At 48.1% G+C, this 22,634-nt stretch overlaps 1 protein-coding gene across 6 annotated transcripts in view; it reads right to left on the bottom strand.

Moving 5' to 3' along the window:
* Positions 1 to 12,539: 12,539 nt before the first annotated feature.
* The window catches only part of Top3alpha (topoisomerase 3-alpha), a 62,787-nt gene continuing 52,692 nt past the window's right edge, over positions 12,540 to 22,634 (bottom strand). For all 6 annotated transcript variants that reach the window (XM_050195072.2, XM_055062792.2, XM_050195067.3 and 3 more), the window contains 3 exons: positions 20,935 to 20,998; positions 19,131 to 19,259; positions 12,540 to 12,763 (listed from right to left, as the gene is read on the bottom strand). In XM_050195072.2, the coding sequence (XP_050051029.1) occupies positions 12,726 to 12,763; positions 19,131 to 19,259; positions 20,935 to 20,998 (231 nt within the window). In that variant the 3' untranslated portion in view covers positions 12,540 to 12,725. The remainder of the gene's footprint in view (positions 12,764 to 19,130; positions 19,260 to 20,934; positions 20,999 to 22,634) is intronic.

The following is a 22,634-nucleotide window of genomic DNA, read 5'->3' as shown; positions in this document are numbered from 1 at the left end:
ACGTAACACCGGACACAGAGGCGCTCCTATCACGCACAATGAACTTACTAAATTCTTTCACTTAGAGGGAAGGGTTTTCCCGCCGCCTCACTCCAAGCTAAGCAGGCCGCAGGCGGTTACGTTCAGACTCTTGCAAACGAACTCCTGCCCAAATCCGGCGTCCCTTAACAGCATACATCCCGACATTTATCCGAATTGTTCTTGCGTGGCCTGCGGTGAGGTTGCTACTTTGCCTCATATGCCCTGGGAGTGCGGGTCGCTGGGCCCGAAGTTCACCAAGGAAAAAGTGGGACGCGCTCCTGCGAAGTCCCGTATTTGAGGACCAAATCCTGGCCGTCCAGCGCGCTCGCGATCGGGCCGGCAGCTAGATCTGTCAGTCCCGTCGTGGGATTAGCCGGGTGCGCGTTTTATCGCGTTTTGCTGGACCCAATAAAAGTTTACTCACTCACTCACTCACTCACTCACTCACTCACTCACTCACTCACTCACTCACTCACTCACTCACTCACTCACTCACTCACTCACTCACTCACTCACTCACCACGTGATGCGAAAGCAATAATTTTTTATCCGCTGGGCGCGTGGAATGGAGAGCGCGCAACGAGGGCGCCGCTAAAACCCACTGGCGTAGCAACAGGGGGGGCCGGGGGGCCGTGGGCCCCGGGTGCAAGGGGCCAATGGGTAGGGGGGGGGGGTGTCATATACGTATGAAGACACCCCTCTTTCCGCCGGCTACACCCGGGGGGGGGGGGGTGCCAGACGACCTAGCTACGCCACTGCTAAAACCTACTGCGTATCATAGTGTTTTAAAAAGCCCGATAACCGTGTAGGGCGTACTCATAAAAGCTCGTTGCGAGGATTGGCTCTGGAGAGATCCAGTGTCGTGGGATGGCATCACAGGAGGCTGCAGCTTGCCGAAGCTAGCAGCTAGGTGTTGGTAGATACGGGACCGTTTCCTGAGCCTACTTCGAGTTCCCCAGACCACATCAAATCGCACCACAGCTAACTGAGGAGCGCAGAAGCACGGATACCACATTCCTGAGGCACGGCACATGCAAACAAGTTGGCGGACCCCACTTCGTGTGCAGCCGGTGGAGCTATTCACTGCTTGGCTCTTCCCGAAAGTAAAGCGAGAGCCTGGCACTGTTGCGGGTAGAGTGGGTCCCGAAGCAAGACGGCTGTAATGCGCCGTGACAAAGTCAGCAAGGCGAGACCGCGGGGAGAAAAAAGCCCTCGGACAAACACACGAGCAGCGACTCTCTTCGCCGGGTGTGACTCCATCGCACGGGCGCCTACCATTGGCCAAAAATGGCGTCACCTGAGCGGGCTTTCCCATTGGCCGAACGTGATGTGCCTTCGAGACACCGAAGGGCTCAAAAGACGCAGACCGGGAGCAGCAGTAGAGCATTCCTAGAGCATTCCTTGATTCATCTCTTTCGAACTTCTTGCGACGGGCCGCAGCGTCCGAGTTGCTGCCGGCGCGTAATGATTGTACGACTGTTAATTGACTCTCACTGTAAATAATGTAAATAAACCTCCCAAGTTTTTCATCTCGACGCCCTGCTCAACTCCTACAGCGTCATGCTTCCTGCTATTTGCATTTTCCGTCCATCAAGGCACCAAGTGTACGCACGGAAGCTACATTCAATCGAACAATACGATTCACGAGAGCAATGCTGAAAGTCCGCCCCACCTCGTTCTTCTCGAAGGTTGCGCTGGACACCGAGCATTTGGAATGACCTGTCGCTCCACAGAGGCAACGTACCACTCATCATGTATAGGCAATACTACAAGCGTAGTTTAGCAGCACGACCAGCGAATGAGCAGTCACATGATGTCTAGTTACGCTGAACGGTAGCCACCACTGCTTCCGCACAAAGGCTCGAGCGCCCAGGCAAAACAGGGGTGGATTCGAACGAACGCTGAACAGGAATGGTAACAGCGCTGATGAAACCTACTAAACAGGATAAACTTTGACAGCGAGGAACTTGCCCGCTTCTCGAAGCAACGCACAGCCTACAGCGCGCCTTTCTTTGCCTTGGCCGCAAAGGAGAAGGGAATAGGCGTATCTACCAGGGGCAAAGGGTAAGAGGGACACTTGCACTGTCAAAAGTGGGGGGGGAGTATGTCATTTGCCCCCCCCCCCCCCCCACTTTTGAAAGCGAGCACTGTCACTTTCGGCTGCATTCTGGAAAGTCCATTAAAACTACATCTGAAGCTAAATTTTCTTAGTAGAATGACCACATAAATAATGCTTTTCTTGACTATGCATATCCCTGCTTGGACAACGACGATTGTCTTTTGTCCCTTTCGGGACGCCCTTGTTGCGGCTATAGGGTGGCGTTCGGGGCATGGAATCCACTAAGCCCATCGACTGCTACGTCAGGTTGTTGAAAATGAAGGAAAAAGATTTATTAGTTTAGTTATACGGCTCCAGTACGGAAGCCCACTCCATGCAGGAGCAAGTTAAACGTCCAAGTTCACATCAGGACCCTTTGTCCTCCCTCCGTCCGAGCATGGGCGCAATAACCCGCCGTAGCTCCGCCTCCGAAGAGACTGGTTTGGAATATGCGGCAAGAAAGAAACCTGCCACTCTCAGATTGTCGACGTTGTTCCCCTCCTTTTCATCCGATATATCAGGCTGCCAGGTAAACGGTGGGGTGAGGGCCTTTTGTGGGACCCGTCAAGAGTCAGTGTCCACGCTGCGTTGACGTCTGGATAGGCGCTGATGGATTGGTGGTGGTTTGACTCGTGGCAAACGTCCAATTAACGCATTTGTGGTGTTGAAACGTAACGAACACCTCCGGCGCCAAGAGATTCGACCTGAGGGTGACCAGATGTCAGGTTGCCCGAAGCGTCGATGTTCGGTCGCGGCCTCGGGGATCGTTCTAGTTGTGATGGCTGATGTCACACGGCAGCTCGAGGGCCCTGCCCTCACTTCGTTGTGTCCACCTCCATGAAAATACACAGGCACACACACACACTCTCGTCGGCGTGCCCGAGCGACACGCCTACCGAACGCTATGATCCCCGTACCACTTTACAATGTTCTACCCCTCTCTCCGCCTTCCTCCTTTCTAGTCGTGGTCAGCTCTCGACAAGACAGAAATAGGTTGCCTAACTCAATAACATGACTAGCGATACGTACAAAGCACGTTCCTAAGAAAATTTACTCTGAGTTCATTGCTTAATATCCCCGTCTATGACCGTCTGCATACTTGTTCTGGCGCTTATTCTTATTCTGCATTCTTATTCTTATACTAGACCTCGAAGTTGTATTCCTGTTCTTTTTTTTTGACATTTGCTTCGGCCACGCAAGATGGCAATGGTCGCTCTCGACCATGAATTTAATGCCCTGAATGTAGCATCCAAGCTTTTGAATGGACCATCCTATGCACAAACACTCTTTCTCCGAGGTGCTAAACGCCTCTTCTCGCGATGTCAGTTTTAGACTGAGGTACAGCACAGGATGCTTTTCACCGCTTTTGTTAATTTGGGCAAGGACGACCACGGGTGCTGGCGTCACGCCATAGAATGCATTCTCTGCAGAAGTCTGGCGAGACAAGTACAGGTCGTGAAGACAAAGCTTCCTTCTCGAGCAATCCACATTTTCCGAATAAGCTTCGCTAATATTCAACTTTCGTGCGACTCACACACTAACCTTTTCGTTCTCTGGTCCACAAAGAACCCGCACTAATGAAAGAACCAAAATATGTTGCGTAACTTATGCAGATGAAATTTCACGAAGATTCGAGCTTTATTCTAATTTGTACCGCGCACGCTCTAAGCGATACTAAAACGCTGCTGTCTCATGAATACGCGTGCGAGACACGCACCAACGCTTTGCTTCTTTGTGTCCGAGCATGGCACGCCTCAAAGAGACAGTACTAAGACTTTCTAAATCGTGCGGTTAACAGCGGCACCGCTATAACGTGTCCTTCTTCCAAAAAAGAATCTCGTGACCACTTCCGAAAAGCGAACTGATACTTAAGCGCGCCACTACAGGTTTCCAACAAATAACCTAGACTTGCGGTGCAAGTGCATCTAAAAAAATGAAGCCTATATATATCTGCTAAAAAAAGAACGCCATAGCGAAAACACAAAGTTTCCAATATTTATGCGCGCGAAAACAGTCTCCTTAAGCCGTACTCGAGGCAGGCGTTGTCTGAAAGCTCCTGTCAAACTTGTCAACCCGGGAATACAAAAAGCACGTATGTCATTCCCCTCGCTGCAGAGCCCCGATACCTTTCGTACTGTCCACCTGCCTTTTTGGCATTGCCCTCGTAATGCACTGCTTGGTATGACCACATCGCGTCGCCTGACCTCCGCGTTCTCCCGTGTCATAGAGGCTACACCTCGAGAACTAAACGAGGGGGAACATAATTGCCATCTGGCTTTTGTACTCCTCCACTCCGAACGTCAGTTTCTATTTAACCTCGTCTGACGACTCGGACACGCTCCGACTCAAAACCTTCCAACCGACAACCGCGCCTTTCTAAATGTTTCTTTGCGCTTCCCACAGGGTTTAGTGGCTTTAGATTTACTCGGCCGCGTTGTCATCTCTGCCGCAATTCGGAATTTCTGACGCCTCTTTCTCTTGGCATTGTTTTTGGTGTTCCGTTCCGGGTGCCTTTCTTTCCTTTCCGTTGGCGGCTCCTCGGCCTGACCAACTTCCTGAATTTCTGTCGGGGAAATCAGAAAGATTTCCTCCTCCGGCTTAACTATGCCTCCCTAGCTAGCTGTTTCATCCTTTTTCCCCTACTGAGCACGTGCTGGTGGGCGAGTTTGTCATACATGATTACAACGGAGGCGCCAAATAAAACAACGGACGAAGGAAGGCGACACGGGACAACCACGTAGGCGCACTAGCAACTGAGCGTTTTATTTCTCGACACAGAATCAAAACAACAGTTGTTTTGATTCTTGGCAGCAGCTATTTATTCCTGTGTCAATAAATAAAACGCTCAGTTGTTAGTGCGCCTACGTGGTTGCCCCGTGTCGCCTTCCTTCGTCCGTTGTTTTATTTGGTGCCTTCGTTGTAATCTCCTGAGTTCTTCATCGTAATTCAGCGCCTGACGCTCTTCCTGAATTTCACGAGGGAAAATCGGAAATATTTCCTCCTCCGGCAGAGCTACGTCTCCCGAGCTAGCTACTCCAACCTCCTTCTCTGCACTGTGTTCCGCGTCGCAAAACAGCGCCTGCTCGTCTTTCTGAATTTCTGTCGAGGAAATTGGAAGGATTTCCTCCTCCGGCTTCCAGAGCTAGCGGTTTCATTCTCTTTCTTTGCACTGTGTTCCGCATCGTAACACAGCGCCACATTTTCTGCCTGAAATTCGGTCGAGGAAATCTGTTCCTCCCAAAATTCCTCTGCTGAAAGCTTGTATTTAGCGGGCAAACCCGCCTTTACTAAACTGTACCTGCCTGCCTCAGCTGCGCTCAGTCGGACTACGACCTGCGCGACTTCTCCCGGAATCAACTCAAACAACCGCCCCGGCCATGTGTCCTGGTGAAATGATCGCTTCTCACAAATCCGTTCAAAATTAATCAGGTAGATACCGATGTCATCGCCTGTTTCGTACGGCTGAAGCAAACTCGTCATTTCCACGCTTTGCGTTTGTGGCGGCGCCCTGCGCGTTAATCTCGCGATGTCTAGTCTTATTTCCGCGAGCTCAATTTCATGCTGCCTCTTCTCGCGCTCATTTCCTGCCTGCCTTCGTTCCCTTTCAAGCTCAGTATCCTCCTGCCTTTGTTTCTCTTGCTTCACGCGCTCTTTCTCTTCGTTTTCGCGACATATCTTTATCCAGGCCTCTGTGAGCTCGTCCACATCGAAACCCAATCGTCAATCGCCGTAAAATATTCGGGCTTCCTGAACCTATGGTTAATCTCCGTACCAAGCTCTGCTGCTAAAAGCAATAGCTCCTCTTTCTATAACACTGTAATATCCATGCTTTTCGAGAGCTGACTACAACTTTCCCTGTATTGACACCACACCCAGTGGCGATCAACAACAGCTAATTGCCCGACAGAACCCTGTCCTTATCGTCCGACAAAACGTAGTCGCTCAAGCACTCACCCAACGTTGAGCTTGCGAAGGTCGTGTCTCCCGGGTCACGTTCTCAGGTCCGCCGATCCCAGATCGTGAGGACTGCCTTCTTGATCTCTTCCTTCCAGATTCCTCGAGTCGTCCAAGACTCCACACCATTACTGCGACGGTTGTGCCTCCCTGAGCCACGAAGAGGAGGTCTGCTTATTCCGGATCCGCAGAAGTCGCTCTTCCGTCCGTAGTTTCCCTCGATCTTGCGAAGTTCGTGTCTCGCGCGGCCGGAGCCACGTACACGGGTCCGCCGATCCCAGATCGTGAGGACTGCCTTCTTGATCTCTTCCTTCCAGATTCCTCGAGTCGTCCAAGACTCCACGCCGTTACTGCGACGGTTGTGCCTCCCTGAGCCACGAAGAGGAGGTCTGCTTATTCCGGATCCGCAGAAGTCGCTCTTCCGTCCGTAGTTTCCCTCGATCTTGCGAAGTTCGTGTCTCCCGGAGCCACGTACACGGGTCTGCCGATCCCAGATCGTGAGGACTGCCTTCTTGATCTCTTCCTTCCAGATTCCTCGAGTCGTCCAAGACTCCACGCCGTTACTGCGACGGTTATGCCTCCCTGAGCCACGAAGAGGAGGTCTGCTTATTCCGGATCCGCAGAAGTCGCTCTTCCGTCCGTAGTTTCCCTCGATCTTGCGAAGTTCGTGTCTCCCGGAGCCACGTACACGGGCCCGCCGATCCCAGATCGTGAGGACTGCCTTCTTGATCTCTTCCTTCCAGATTCCTCGAGTCGTCCAAGACTCCACGCCGTTACTGCGACGGTTGTGCCTCCCTGAGCCACGAAGAGGAGGTCTGCTTATTCCGGATCCGCAGAAGTCGCTCTTCCGTCCGTAGTTTCCCTCGATCTTGCGAAGTTCGTGTCTCCCGGAGCCACGTACACGGGTCCGCCGATCCCAGATCGTGAGGACTGCCTTCTTAATCACACCGCTGCCAACCAGTTTGTTGCGGCTAGGGTGGCGTTCAAGGCATGGAATCCACCAAGCCCATCGACTGCTACGTGAGGTTGTAGAAAATGAAGGGAAAATGTTTATTAGCTTAGTTACACGGCTCCAGTACGGAAACCCACTCCATGCAGGAGCAACCCATTGGACCTCGGATATCCTCTGGACATCCCGATTAGATCCGAACGTGCAAGTGCCGGTCAGGACGTCAAGTGGATAACATGTGGACGTTAATTTCGGGATGCCCTATTTAAGACATCCTTCGGGCATGCACACGATTGAACTTCTGGGGTCTAAACAAAATCCCAAAACTTTAATCCTGTGGATGTCCGAAGGATGTTTTCAACGGGATGTCCCATACCGGCCATATGTGGGACGAAGACACACAATGCAACACGTAATCGCGGAATGTTAAGTCTCTCCCACGGCTGCCTGCAGCGCAAGCTCCTCCGAAAAGACATATCAGCCAGCAACGTGAAGCTGCTGCACTCAGGATCAAACTTCCAATGCAGACGATCAATTGGGAAGTAGCAATGAACGACCGAAACTGCACACGCATATCGGACGGAAACGTCACAAAGCGTTAGGCAGAGCGCCGGAACAGCTGCGCATTACCACCTACCTCAAGGCGTAACAGAATCAATCGTGTTCTACGCTCCTACGCTTTTCGAACATGTCGAGAAAGCCGAGTACTGCAACCTCTGCAACGGCTGCAACCCCTGCCGTAGAACAGAGCTGTGACGGCCTTTACCTATAGTCGAATGGTCAAATCGTCACTGTGTGTTGCATGCACGCTTTGCGCTGATTTGCGCGTAGTCAGTCACATCGCTTAACGCCGACGTTTTATTGGATCTCTTCGCCCTTCTCTGGAGGCTTGGAATGCCTGAAGGTTGGTGCGCCCCGCGCTCAGTCTGCGCGTTTTCTCTGAACGTGGTGGTCATGCCATGTGCTCATGAGTTACAGCATGAACGTTTGCCGATTCCAGGTGAACGTTTTAACGCGATGGCGTTAACGAGCCCATGTCGCATAATATCCGGCGTCCGGCGTCAGACGTCGCATCAGCAAAAAGATTTCCAATCCGCATATACCCAGGCCTTCCATAGGATGCCAGAAATTGACTGAACTACCCCTTGGACCACGAATACCCTCTGGACATACCAATTTGATCCGAACGTCCAAGTCCCGGGCAGGACGTCCAGTGGATAACATGTGGACATTAATTTCGGGATGCCCTATTTAAGACAGCCTTCGGACATCCACACGATTGAACTTCTGGGATCTAAACAAAATCCCAAAACTTTAATCCTACGGATGTCCGAAGGATGTTTTCAACGAGATGTCCCATACCGGCCATATGTGGGACCAACACACACAATCCAACACGTAGTACGTGATCATATCGCGGAATGTTAAGTCTCTTCCACGGCTGCATTTAGCGCACGCTCTTCCGAAAAGACATGTCAGCCAGCAATGTGAAGCTGCGGCATCCAGAATCAAACTTCCAATGCATACGATAAATGGAGAAGTTGCAATGAACGACCGAAACTGCACAAGCATAGCGGAGGAAACGTCACAAAGCGATAGGCAGAGCGTCGGAACAGCTGCGAATTACCACCTACCGCAAGGCGTAACCGAATCAATCGTGTCCTACGCTCCTACGCTCTCCGGAAATGTCGAGAAAGCCGAGTTGGCAACCTCTTCTAACGAGACGTTCATTTGAGCGACCGCCAGCCGTTTGTGCGCAGGCGCGAGTAAGAGCAGGCGCGAGAGAGAAAATCTGGGGGCTTTTGCTCCTTGATAAGCACTACAACGAAGCGCATGTTGTATGCGTTTGTCCTTCAGACATGCCGGCATTGCGGAGTGCGGTCGAGTCGCGCGGTCCAGGGGAGCAGTAGGGGCCGTAGTAGAGGCCCGGCCTGCTTTCCTGGTGCAGCATCTCCGCTCTTGGCAAGCTTTTCGTATGCTGCTGTCCGCGACTTTTCAGGAGCATTTTTGTGGTCCCCTTTGAGTGAAATAAACGCACAGCGCCTTAGCAACCGCGGTTGAACGCCACTGCCTGATGTCGATAACGCCGTGAGGATTATTGGCTTTGTGTCTCGCCCATGCTATAGGTTAGGTTAGCTTAGGTTTAGGTTACCTTAGGTTAGGTTACGTTAGCGTAAAAGGCGTTAGAGTGGCGCGGCGTGTTCTCACAGCGGTTACGCCGTGAGGATTTCTGTCTGCGTCTCGGCCCTGTTAGGTTAGCGTAAAAGGCGTTAGGGCGGCGCGGCGTACTCTCACAGCGGTTACGTCGTGAGGATTATTGTCTTTCCGTCTCGGCCACGTTTGCTTAGGCTAACGTTAGGTTAGGTTAACGTCAGGTTAGGTTAGCGTAAGAGGCGTTAGGGTATCGCGACGTATTCTCATAGCGGTTGCAGGTGGCGTCGAGCATCACCGGCGGCCTTTCAGCCAGTTGCGTTCAAACGCAGTTGCTAATGCGCTCTAACGTCTAGATTTTCAATATATGCAGCCCGGCCTCTACTACGATCCCTACTGCGCCCACGGAGCTATCTGTGATGCTATTTCAAATGTACATCGCCGGAAGGCGCGAGAAAGCACAACGGTCGGCAAATGGGGCGTCAGTGCCCGCTGCTTCACCCATTTCACACAATAATTACTAGAGGGAACTCTGGCGCTAGCGGGAGCTGCAATGATAGCGGTTGTATAGAGTTTCTCACTATAACACCTAGAAGGAAATCTGGCGCCACCGTCTGTGGGAGTTTCCTAAGGGGCGCTGCAGGCGCTGTGCCGTCATGGGAATGAGTTTGCGAGGCTTGTGTTGGCTGGTGTTGTAAGAGGCTTCGTCTAAAGCATGGATATGGCTACACAAATAACGCGTTCTTAAAGTAAAGTCTTCATAAAATGTTTCCTTCAATTATGCATATTACATCCTTACTCACCTAAAATGCATAACCAAGCGAAGGAAAGCAAGAACAGACGACAAACTGTTCCAAAGCGAGTCTGAATCTTGTCGTCAGTCCTACAACTTTAGCAGCCCGCTGATACTTCTTACGTTTGATACAATTGTACGTGCAATAACAAGCTCCCATAATTAGACAGAACATGTTTTTGTGTTATAATAAAGCTAAAACCGCTTTTCACGTGCTGTTTTAGAAGAAAATGAATACTTTGTGACAGACGGAACAGTGCTTGCCAGGCGCGTCTTCAAGGTGTCCTGGGGCGCTATTCTTGACACATGGCGGCTGCGCGGCCGCCATTATCCGCCATGTTGACTCTCTGGACCTCTGGACTCTGGCTGTGGAGAGCTCATGTGCCTTGAAATTTGTGCCAGAAAACGAGTTTTGCAAAATGCAATTTTGCGTTTTCATCAAGATGACGAAACGTGACGTGGAGCTGCAAATTTTATCGACTAATACATTTCTTTGGTCCTTGGCAGCTATATTGCGACGTTAGCGCTTCAAAAAGAAAGTGCGCGGTAACGTACAGAAGCCAGTGCAATGCATCTGCAATTTCGCGAATATGTCGTGGCGATCCAAGATATGCGCAATGGCAGCTTGCTGATTGGCTGAAAGAATATGCTGTGGGGAGCATCGCAGGAATGGCCGTTTCGTAAACGTCAATTTGAAGTTGCGCTGGGCCGCCATTGCAGAGATTTCTCGCCATAATTTGTAGTGCGACGAGCCGCGCGAATTATGCTAATGAGCAGCCATATGCAATGGCGACCGACAGGAATGCGTATCGCCATATTTTTCCCGTCGTTTGGCGCCATGAAAATATTTTGTACATAACGCGTGCTCATAGTATTTGCATCGCTCTCGGGTGATGTTGGCAAAAAGAAAAACAAAATGTCACCGATTTTTTTTTTTTTTTTGGGGGGGGGGGAGCAGTAGGGGCCGTAGTAGAGGCCTGGCCTGCTCTCCTGGTGCGGTGTCTTCGCTCTCGGCAGGCTTTTCGTATGCTACTGTCCGCGACTTTTCAGGAGCATTTTTGAGTGGTCCCCTTTGAGTGAAACAAACACACAGCGCCTTAGCATCCGCGGTTCAACGCCACTGCCCGATGTCACTCCGTGAGGATTACTGGCTTTGCGTCTCGCCCACGTTGGCTTAGGTTCCTTAGGTTAGGTTAGCGTAAAAGGCGTTAGGGTGGCGCGGCGTACTCTCACAGTGGTTACGCCGTTCGGACTTCGCGTCTTGGCCACATTAGGTTAGCAAAAAAGGCGTTAGGGTAGCACGTCGTATTCTTACAGCGGTTACGCCGTCAGGATTAGTCTTTTCGTCTCGGCCACGTTTGGTTAGGTTGACGTTAGGTTAGGTTAGCTTAGCGTAAGATGCGTTAGTGTAGCGCGACGTATTCTCATAGCGGTTGCAGGCGCGTCGAGCGTCACCGGCGGCTTTCGGCCACTTGCGTTCAACCGCAGTTGCCAAGGCTGAAATTTCTGCCTTCTAGATTTTCAATATATGCGGCCCGGCCTCTACTATGGTCCCTACTGCTCCCACGGAAACATATGTTATATTCAAGGTTACATGTATCGCCGTAAGGCGCGAGAAAGCTATCATCCGGCACGACTGACTTTGCGCCACTGCCACAGGTGCCAGACAGTCTGTCCGACACAGCGGTCGCCAAATGGGGCGTCAGTGCCCGCTGCTTCACCTATTTCACCGCGACGGCAGCCAGCGTCCGAGCATAAACCTCGACCCCACTCCGCAATGCCGGCACACCTAGGGACAAACGCTTAAAACACGTGCTAAGAAACTTCTCCGTAGTGCCTAGGTAGAGTCATACATTCAAGGAGCAAAAGCCCCCCCCCCCCCATTTTCTTTCTCGCGCCCACTCTTACTCGCGCATGCTTACAAACGTCCGGTGCCTCCGGAAGTGCCACGTCCCGCTGTACTTACTTACATCACTCACCATGACGCGTGACTTCGGCTATTCATCCAATGTGGAAAGTGCATACCGCCACTGGAAATTCGGCGTGCAGCAAAAAAGGAAGAGGGGAAAAAAAGGGAGGCAGTGCTCGTCACGTGGACGTGATGTGTCCCTCGGCTCCGGTATGGGAGAAGGCAGGGAAGAAATGTCGCTTGCTGAGGCTAGTCGAGGCAAAGAGAGGGGAAGTGTGTTTGTCCGCCTGGTCGTATATGGTAACAGGGCATTCAATTTCCTCTATCTCCTCAAATAATAAATAGATCTGAAAAATTATTTCGGCAAAACAATGCCCATATGGCATTTTACAATTTCCACTGTATATCGAAAATTTCCACTGGAGTCTGGTGAGGGGCACCTAACATGCCAATTCAACTCACAGACTAGCATTAGAGATGACGTAGTGGTGGATTAGTTCTGACAACCTGCGATTTTCCGTTGTGCACCGAAAGCATGATACACAAGGGCTTTTGCATTCCGCTCTTATCAGAATGCAGTCTTTGAAGCTGGGAATGAAACCCACGACCCCATGCGCAGCAGCACAATGCCATAGCCACTGAACCACCACAATGGGAACAAAAGGGGGTAGAATAAATATATGGAATTTATTCTCAAAGCTATATTAGTAAAAGGGTAAAAATCCTGCAGTAGTTTTCGTAAGCTATGACACTAAAACTGGTGTAAAGATCTATAACAGTTGCTTTAACAGCTTCTCGATAAAAACGAGATTTGTCAAGTGTGTGCTGCATGCTTCCAACTAAGAACACCTTATGAAGGCCTTTGTGGACAGCGTCGTCGATCATGTCCTGAAAAAAAAAAAGAAAGAAAGCTATGCACACAGTTTGAATAACCAGAGAAAATAAGGGCCCTACTATAAGTACAGAAACACACCTTTTTCATTATGAATGCACATCTTTAACATATATAGAAATGTGAGCTAAGTCTAATCTCGGTAATTCGAACTCGAAGGTGCCCACAATGTTTTTCAAATTAAACAGAGTTTGAACAGAAAGCTCACTGAATGGGGGCTTACGTGTGGAGCTGCATGACACAGTGCACGTGCACTGAAATTAACACAGGCGTGACAAGTTGCGAAACATTGCCGACTGCATTTTTTGTTGTTGTTACAAACGGGACCGAAAAAGAATGTTTGAATAATGGGCAGTCCAAAAAAAAAATTAAAAAAAGAACGAATGCCAACGGCACATCAATTTCGTTTGTTTTTTTTACAAATGGAGCACCACTAAAAAATTTGTTTAGAGAAGTTTGCTCTACGTTGTGCTTCATTTAAATAATACCTACTTCAAATTTGGTGATGGTAGAGGCCGCGGGTGCGTGTCGTGTTCGCCTGTCACGCAGCCCGATGAGCGTCGTCACAAAGTCCAGATATTGCGTGTGCAACCTTGACTACGCAACACTGTCAGTTTAGGCTGTGTTGCGCAAATACTGTTTAGAGCTTTATGCCCGCACACGAGCTTGGGCCGTTCTGTCCAATGAGCGCACATACAAACTTGGTAGGCATTCGCGGTAGTTTCACTTCACGCACGCATGGCCGTCAGTCCAGCTTTTGTGCGTTATCTCACACCTGATTCCAACCAATTTCCGAAGTAGTTGTCTACGGGCATGAACATATCAAGCGCAAGCTTCCCTTACCGCTCACTAACCACACCGATGGTGATGATGATTTCTATGACATCGCCTTTAAAATGGGGCGGCGACAAATAGTCGCCTAGCCTGCTTGAGCTAATTAGTACAATTAAACCTCGATATAACGGATTATTTAACTTTTCACAACCTCTTGTCCGCAGAACACCATGTATTTAGAACGTCAATACAATGAAGTGCCTTTGTGTGCGATTTCAATATAACGAAATTTCGCTTCTGCCGCAAAGGAATGCCGAGACAATAAATGGAAACTTCCGCAGATTCAGATGGTCAAATGATTGAGTACAAGCGGCTGTTAGCAAACGCACCTCTCAGATCGCACGCCGGCCGCGCAGCGACCGCCGAAGTGGAGCCGCATCATGTTCCGTATGAAGTCGAAGTGCGATGAGATCCTATCGCGCTCCGCGCAGTGTGCTGTAGGTGCGAGTGAAAGTGAGCGAGGACGAGACAAGAAAGATGGTGGCTTCACGGGCGCCGCCTTCCCACGCGAGCAAAGGAAAAAAGGAGGAGAGGTGCGAGCTCGCGGTAATGTGATAAAGCGCGCGCGCGGGGGCGGGGGGAGGGGGGGGGGGGTATGTTGGCGCGTGTCTCGGCCGTGGCTGCGCATAGATGCAAGCGCAGCTGAGCGCTTCACGCTGCCAGCGCTTTTCAAGATAGCGTCGTCCCAGTGCGGGCGACGCTATCAGCCGCGGGGGCCGGGGTGCACTCGAAAACGTGGCTGACTTTGCTTAATTCGTACCGCCGATGTGAAGATATCGCCGACGTGGCATAAAGCCATACCATTCGTCGCCCACTCCCAGATTGATCAAAATGAATTGTTTTTTTCATTTAAATTTGTTTTTCACGATTGCCCGATAACTCGGAAAATTCTGCGGTCTCTTTCCATGCAAGAAAAATCGATCGGTGACTTTACTTATTTGCATAAAATGTCGAGTTTCAATACAACTAAATTTCGATATAAGGAAACAAACTGCCGATTTTACCTACTATATCATTAATTTACCTACTATATAGAGTTATATCGAAGTTTAACTGTATTATACATAAATGCACAGCAGTATAGCATTTTGCCTCTCTCTCACTTTTTCTCTCTTCATTAAAACCTCTATCTCTATATTGAACAGTTACCTGTGCCTATAACAACTACTAATTCTATATATATATATCCACCGATAACATCTCTAGCTTATCTCGAGTGCTGACCAGGCAATGCTTCCATCTGCTTTGAACCCTGGCGCAGAAGGTGGCCAGTCCCTACGGGTCTTGCTGGGTGAATATCTTGGCATTCCATTACGATGTGCCATGTCATTCCTGGACTTTTGATGCAGCAGACACATATATGCCTCGTACTGTTGCGAATAGTTGCTCCATTATGTTTTTGTCCTCCTGCAGCAAGCTCAGGTCACAAATAGCAAGCAGTGCCCTTTGTGTTATCATACAGATTTTCCCTCCTGGTTTATTTCTTGCCGCATATATAAATATTCATGTTAACGTGAATAGCTTCCTTTGCCTCTTCTGGCCGTTTTCGTGGTTAGTCTATGGTGCGACTCGGCAAGGAAAATGTTCATTCGGTCATTTGTTTGCTCGGGCTATTTCCTTACATTCCCACATCGATGGTTTCTGCACAATTTTTTGTTTATCCATCTTTTGCACCCAATTTATCGTCTCTGTTTTCCTCATTTTCTTTTTGATGACTTTGGTTTATCTATTTACACTTCCAAATACCCTTTACTTAATTACCAATTTTCTTGACCACTTTCTCCATTCTGGGTCCACACTTTTGAGGTACAATTATTTGCGCACTTAAGCCACCCATTTTATTTCATCCGCACTTTCCTGAGTTTTTCTTCAACTAATTTTGCTCTGCACTTCTCAGACTTAAAAGAGGCCCAACCCATGGCACCTTGCACAGCCTCATTTGTGGTTTTACTATGGGCCCCCAGAGCAAGCTGGCCCACTGACCTTTGGTTAACTCCCAATCCCAAAAAGACATCCGATGCTAAGCATAGAATGGCATTTGAGACTAGGCTTAACCGGCTACGCCTAACCAGCATTGCCATGTGGCCGCATCGAGAGTTCGGGAGTCGCTGACAAAAGTTGCGGTTTGGTTGTTTGTTGTCGAGTTGACTAAATACAGTCGAATCTTGTTAATTTGAACACGCTTAATTTGCACTTTCGGTTTATTCGAACGGATCCTGTGGTCCCGTCAAAGTTGTGTGTATTCCAATGGGCGAAAACTCCCGGTAATTTGAACGTGCAAGCATTTGCGACGGTTAATTCGAACATGCTGTGCTCTGATAATGTTCTCAGCAGCGCACCAAATCACGCAGCGGCGCCTCCGACCAGCAGATCCGTTGGCAGCTCTAGCCACACTGTGGCAACGCAGGCCTAGCTACTTCGACGTTCGTTACCAAGGGTCTTGCTGTTCGGTGCTGTGTTTTTCACTGAAACGATTTGCCGCTGTTGGCATTGGCAATCCTCGCCAATGGCTTCGGAGCGCGGAAAGCATGGCGTGTTGCATAATGCCGGTTCTCGAAAGTCAGCTTCGCCCCAATATAGTAGTGTTACGTGGTGAAGCATGCCAAAAGTTAAAAGAGGGACATGGTATGTTTACTTTAATTATTGGCGGCGAGGACTTACGGAGTCGCCATCTGTCGGAAGCGCCTTCCTTGCGTAGTATGAGGGATCACGCGGCGCGCTCCTCATAGGTTTGGCTGACGGCGCTTAATAAAGACACCACGCGGCAGCCCTCCTGTGCATTTCTTTAAGTACTCTCAAAACGAGGGAAATAATAACCTTGAGCAGACTGAAAGCGCAGAATCGTTTACAGACGCTATCTCTTTACCGAATACGTACATTGAAAGCCACTGCGCGCGGTCGCCGCGATGGAGTCTCCCGAACCGGCTTCTTGCCTGAAAGGTCGGCAATCGCTGAGCGCAAACTATGTGAAATATGTTCTTACGGTGGGCTGTCTGTATAACCAAAGGGCGCATAACAGAACGAAGCCTCAATGCATGCAGCGATCACACGGGTTTGCGGCGACCGACTGCGCATCTGCATGCATGTCGGCGCACAATGTTTAGCTTTCACTGAGAGCGCTTTCGCACCGTGCTGTGAGCTTTAGGCCGCAGCATATGAGCATTTAACAGTGCACAAGCAACCATTGTTGCGTGGACGGTATCAGAGCTTTTCAAACACAATTTCGTTTTAACAAGGGACTTCGACGCCTACGGCGACTGTGATGTGCCGTCGCGACGATTCAATTTTTTTCTTCTAAATTCTTGGACGTTTCAATATTATTTCTAAAGTTGCATCGCACTGTATGCTGTCAGCAGGCGATTTCGCACTGCTTCTTTTTCGTAATCCAGTGCGTTAATTTTCATAACACAAACATGACCATATGCCATGCCTTTATTTAATGTGCTTCTTACCACTCCCTTTCCATTCCAGTGAACTTGCTAGTGTCTAGCATCAACAAGTTCATAGACCAAACCGTCGTGACATTAGCCTGGAGGGAGCGCGGGCGAACGTCTCAGTGCGGGTTTTCTGCTACTCACCGAACATCGCAGTCCCGGCGCCGTAGCAGAAATATTCCTCGCGTCTGTGCTTGCTGCATACCCGAGTTGTAGCCGATGGCTGTTTGCCGGTTCTAAGTTTCGCGAGCCATGCTTCACGGAGGTTCTTGTCCTGCGGCTACGAGTGAATAAGGCTGACACCGGGTTCCGTTGCATACCTCCGGCACTGCGGCACCGAGCAATAGCCTACCATGCTGCACGCCTCCAAAGGCAGCAACTACCTATTATGGTGATTTCAAATGTTGTCAAGCAGACACCCAAGGCGGGAAAGCCTCACCACTTAATCAGAACCGCAGCGCAGGTAGGACTTTAAACTTTCGTTTTCAACTCGCTTCGGCGCTTCCGAAGCAGACGACGCGGCCGCTGTGTCCACGTGATCCCTCATGCCACGTCTTAATCAGAACCGCAGCGCAGGTAGGACTTTAAACTTTCGTTTTCAACTCGCTTCGGCGCTTCCGAAGCAGACGACGCGGCCGCTGTGTCCACGTGATCCCTCATGCCACGTCACGCCGACGGTGGCGCCAGCTTTTCCAGTGGTGGAGCTCGCCCCCAATGCACGCGTGCACCCGCCGTCTTCTATCACGGTACAAGCACCGATACGCCTAATAAGTGTACTGGCAGGCCTTTAGAGCTATTTCGGACGTGCTTGTGGCGATTTGAGCCCTTGGGGGTAGTAAAAGGCATTCATCCATTTTTTCGGGCCGCCCGACTTTTCAGACTCCATAGGGGCCACGAAAAATGTCCGAAAATCGGGATATTTCGGACATTTTTCGCGGCCCCTATGGAGTCTGAAAAATCGGACATTGACTGTAATTGGCAAATGCGTGTGAATAAATCTTCTGGAGCTTCCTACTCATGTGTTAACTCAGTGCACATGTGCCACTGCAGGTAAGTCCTCCATTAATTAACTTCCTTTAATTCGAACAAATTTTCAGGCTCCTTCGAGTTCAAATTATGAGATTCAAATGTACTTCACAGCGGACGTATGGCACTCTGAAAGCAGCGAAACTAACTCAACAAAAAAAGTGAGGGCATGAGTGATAGCATGAATGGTGCAAACTTTGTTTGCAGTCACTATGCATGTTTTCGACATCATGCAAGCGGATAAGCCCGAAAAAAATCAAGCAAGGCATCACACAGAGTCCGAAACTTTGGTTGCCGTTATACGTTGGTTTTTATCAAGTATAGGTGGTGGTGCCGTGCGGGGATGTTCAGGCCCATAAAATCTGTCAGTGACTTCGTTCTGCGGTTATGATTGAAAATGACCGTTGATACAGGTCTACATGTTTCTTCTTCCGCCACTCAACAAATCTCGCTTGAAGCTTGCACACTAGTTTCACACAGCATCATACGTATGGCAATCCGCACGAGGCCTACACACAGCACCACAATGCATATACAAGTGCACCTTGCCGCTTCGATGACCAAGCTAATAGACTAACCAAGTGCTCCCGGTCGCCATGTAATCAGTTGCATCGCCCTTGCAGCAGCAGCAAATATCACACTGCTGGGTCCAACCACCACTTGTGTTGGTGCGCTGCTGGCAGAAGGGTGGTTCAGGATGTGGTACATTCGAATTAACTGGTGCAAATGCCCAGGAGTTTGTTTTATAGGGTGTTTTTGCACATTGAAATACATGTGATTATGACGGGACCGTACGTCAGTTCGAATTAAGCAAGTTAGAATTACCTGAGATTCTAGTTAATCACATATGAAGATTACTAGCTAATTGTTCCTTAATTAGTTCAAACGCAGAAGCTTTTTGTTTAGCGTCAAGATGGATTATAAGTGTGGCACAAGCTTGTGTCTACCTTCACAAATGCATGTTACATTGCAATTAAATACATTTCATAATATAATCATACGAAAAATTGTGCATGTAGTTTGAATAATTGCAGAAAATGAGCACCCTTTGGTACATGCAGAAACACACCTTCTTCATTGCAAATGCCACATCTACGACCACCGCCACCTGTGGCACCTCCCCGTCGATTCTGTGGTTGAGCAGCAGAGTTGTTGCTGTCCCTGTTAGAGCCTGCTCGTGCACTGTTTTGTCTGGGTCCTGCAAGCAGACAGGAGTAGCAGGAAACACATTTACTAGTACCTACAAAGAAACTATGATCGTATGAGTTGCTTATAGCAGCATGCTTTATAATAAAGTGAGAAAATACACAAGCCAAAACACCAGTAAACTGGTAGTTTTTGTGCCCATCTGAAGAGGAGTTATTGTGCCTCAGTGAAGGGGAGAAAAAAAAGTAGAAGTTGCAGATGTGCAGCTTTTCCTCCTTCACATTAGGTCGGCAGCAGAATTGAACCTTCTTATGTGGTACACAATGGGCCTAGCATGGTTGACTCTGCCATCCAGCAAGCTGCCTTCCTGGTGACCATTGCAACTTGTTGCGGCATTTCAGTAGAGAACACAAATAACTCTAAAGGGTAGTTATTCTTTGTCTCCGTGGAAAAGAGTGTCCTCTTCCAGTGCAGGGCAGATGTACACGAAGCATAAGCACAATTTTTACGCTGCATGCATCATGCTATGCCCCAAAATTTTGCTATTCAATATGACTAAGGCCTGAACATGGCATTTGCATTGCTATCACGCGAGCACTGGCACCAAACCTGTTACTGCACAAAATGCCACTTCTTTCTAAGTCTGAGTGCAAACAAGGTAACGTTTTACACAAGAGAAATATTTACGCCTGTCTCGGTTATTGATGTAAAACATTATGGCTACATGCTACAGTTATGAGTCAAAAACATTTCTAGTACAATGAGATGCACAGCATTGGTGAAAGAAAATTCCACATATTCCTTTAAACGCTCTGTTTCTTTGGCTCATGGTGTAGATCAGAGACATTCAGGCAACATGCTTAGGGCAAATAATACAGGTGTTCAACCTTACGAGGTTACATACAGGGTTACTGCAAATAATCTTCCCGATTTCCTTGTTGCATTGTGTACACAAAGTAACAATTTCAATGCTTTCCCCAAAGTTCTCGAAATTTCACAAAAGTTTTGTGGCATCAATGCCAGGCAGGTGGTTTCCAAAAATGAACAATTTGTTTAAATGAGATTTGTTGAATAGGAGAAGGCTGCCTTGGAATTTCACACTGCACAGTAGTGGTACAACCTTGTCATTGTGTAAGAAAATTTTGTACAAAACTTCAACACAATATTGTCAGTGGCAAAACAATCACTGTCTCTTACTACTGATACAGAGGACCTTTGTAAATAAGTCCACTGGCCACTCACTCAATAGCAGGGAATAGGACAAACAGCATATGTGTAGCAAAACGGTCTTATGTGAAAAAAAAAAAAAAGGTCTCACATTACCCTTGAAAGTTTATTTGCAAGCGAGTTACTGTTCTTATTTATGGACATGTTGATATCAATCTGCCCACGCAAAAATTAAAATTTAATTATGCCATGTAACATTCAAAAACAACTCACAGGCTGTGAGAGACATTGTAGTAGGTGGCTCTGAATGAATATGGACCACCTGGGCTTCTTTAAGTATGCATCTAAAGCACAGTACAGAAGAATTTTTGCATCACACCTCTATTAGAATGCGGCCGTTGTGAACAGGAATTAAAGACCACAACCTTGTGTTCAGTAGCAGAACACCATAGCCACTTCACCATCATGGCGGTGACCATTCTATGCGTAAAATACGAGGCTTAAACCATGGAAGCCATTTTCACTAGCCCTGTGTATAATAAAATAAATAAGCCACCAACCTGGAGAAGAACTCCGTTGTCCAGTGCCCAGGTACCTTTTGAGAGCTTCCCCCAATTTTTTTATCTGTAGGCAACGATAAAAATAATTTAATCAATTTAACCAATAATAACAACTATGGCAAAAAGGTTAAAAAAAAATATAAATTGTGGGGTTTTACGTGCCAAAACCACTTTCTGATTATGAGGCACGCCGTAGTGGGGGACTCCGGAAATTTAGACCACCAGGGGTTCTTTAACGTGCGCCTAAATCTAAGTACACGGGTGTTTTCGCATTTCGCCCCCATCGAAATGCGGCAAAAAGGTTTGATATCAAAGCCAACTGCTGTGTAATACACAGACTACCCAATAATTTATTTGCTTACTTATATAGTGTCCTTAGACCTGTGATTAGAACACAAGTACAAGGACACTACTGCCATATTTTCTTGAATCTATATATACCTCCCTCTATCCCCCATTTTTTTACCTTAATCAAAGTGATGAAAAGTGCTTAGGTTCAAGTTTAGAATGCCCAGGCAAGAAATTACTTTTTACAGAGAAACTCAAAAGTAAATGGTCAAAAGTCATTTTCAACTTATGCAAAAATTATGGTTGGCTGGAAAAATCAAGTGATGTGATCATATTTGTTTCATCAACGTGATGTTGCCTGATGTGGACACAGCACTGCTTTTCTCATAATTGCCTACAGTTCTACTCAGGTTGTTAATGACATAAAACTTTCTAAAGAAACTCTACAATATCAGCTCGAATGCTGATGACAGCTGATCTTTGAACACAAGAGTGCTAACGCCTGTGCTGTGAAAATTTTTTTGCTTAGGCGGGAGATGGGTGAGGACCATGTTATTCAAACAATAGGTGAGGTGCTTAAATTTGGGAAATATGGTGTATATAATATGGTGCTGTGCATTTCAGATGAATCCTATAACATCTAAAAAATACTTATCAGTGAAAATAATGAAGATTTGGATTCCTCTGAAAAATGCTCCGGCAACTAGTTATGTAACCAGCATCCCACTAGCTTTTCTTGCCTGTAGCTATTTGGCAACTTTGATCACATAGAGACTTTCTTTCCATGCATATACTCCAAAGGAAGTAAGCTCATAAAAGAATAACTGAAGTAGTGCCTTTGCACCATTCGGTAGCTGTACACACTGCTATTTATATTAACCATGAACAATAACAAGGTCTTCATGACATGTCCACTTTCATGCAGTCCACTGGCCTATGTCTCAGTACTGGGTCACCAGGAGTGTTTGTGTTTCAATTATGCAATTGGGTCAAACTGAAATAATCGAAGGTATCCTAATTACCATCATAGCAAGCAAGACCGACACTACCATGGCGACAGGGTTTGATATTAAAGCCAACTGCTGCAAAATATACCGACTGCACAATAATTTATTTGCTTTACTTATTTAGTGCATGCTTCAGACCACATAAATATTGCCAGATGGGTGGGTATACTTGAACACACATCACAGAAAGCAAACGTCCAAAATATATACGGTAGACTTCTGTTAATTCGAGTTTTTGGTTAATTTGTTTCTGGCCGAAGGTCCCGGCAGGTGCCCATGCATTTCTATGGGTGCAAACTTTCCTTATCTCGACCCTGAAATTGGCCTTCGCCAGATAATTTGAATTTGACCAGTAAGCACGCACGTGCCTGACCCATATGGTGAACCCAAAAGTGACCCCTTTAG

This window comes from Dermacentor andersoni, chromosome 1, assembly GCF_023375885.2.
Source record: "Dermacentor andersoni chromosome 1, qqDerAnde1_hic_scaffold, whole genome shotgun sequence".
NCBI classification, from domain to species: Eukaryota; Metazoa; Arthropoda; class Arachnida; order Ixodida; family Ixodidae; genus Dermacentor; species Dermacentor andersoni.
This window is presented reverse-complemented; position numbering and strand designations above follow the sequence as displayed.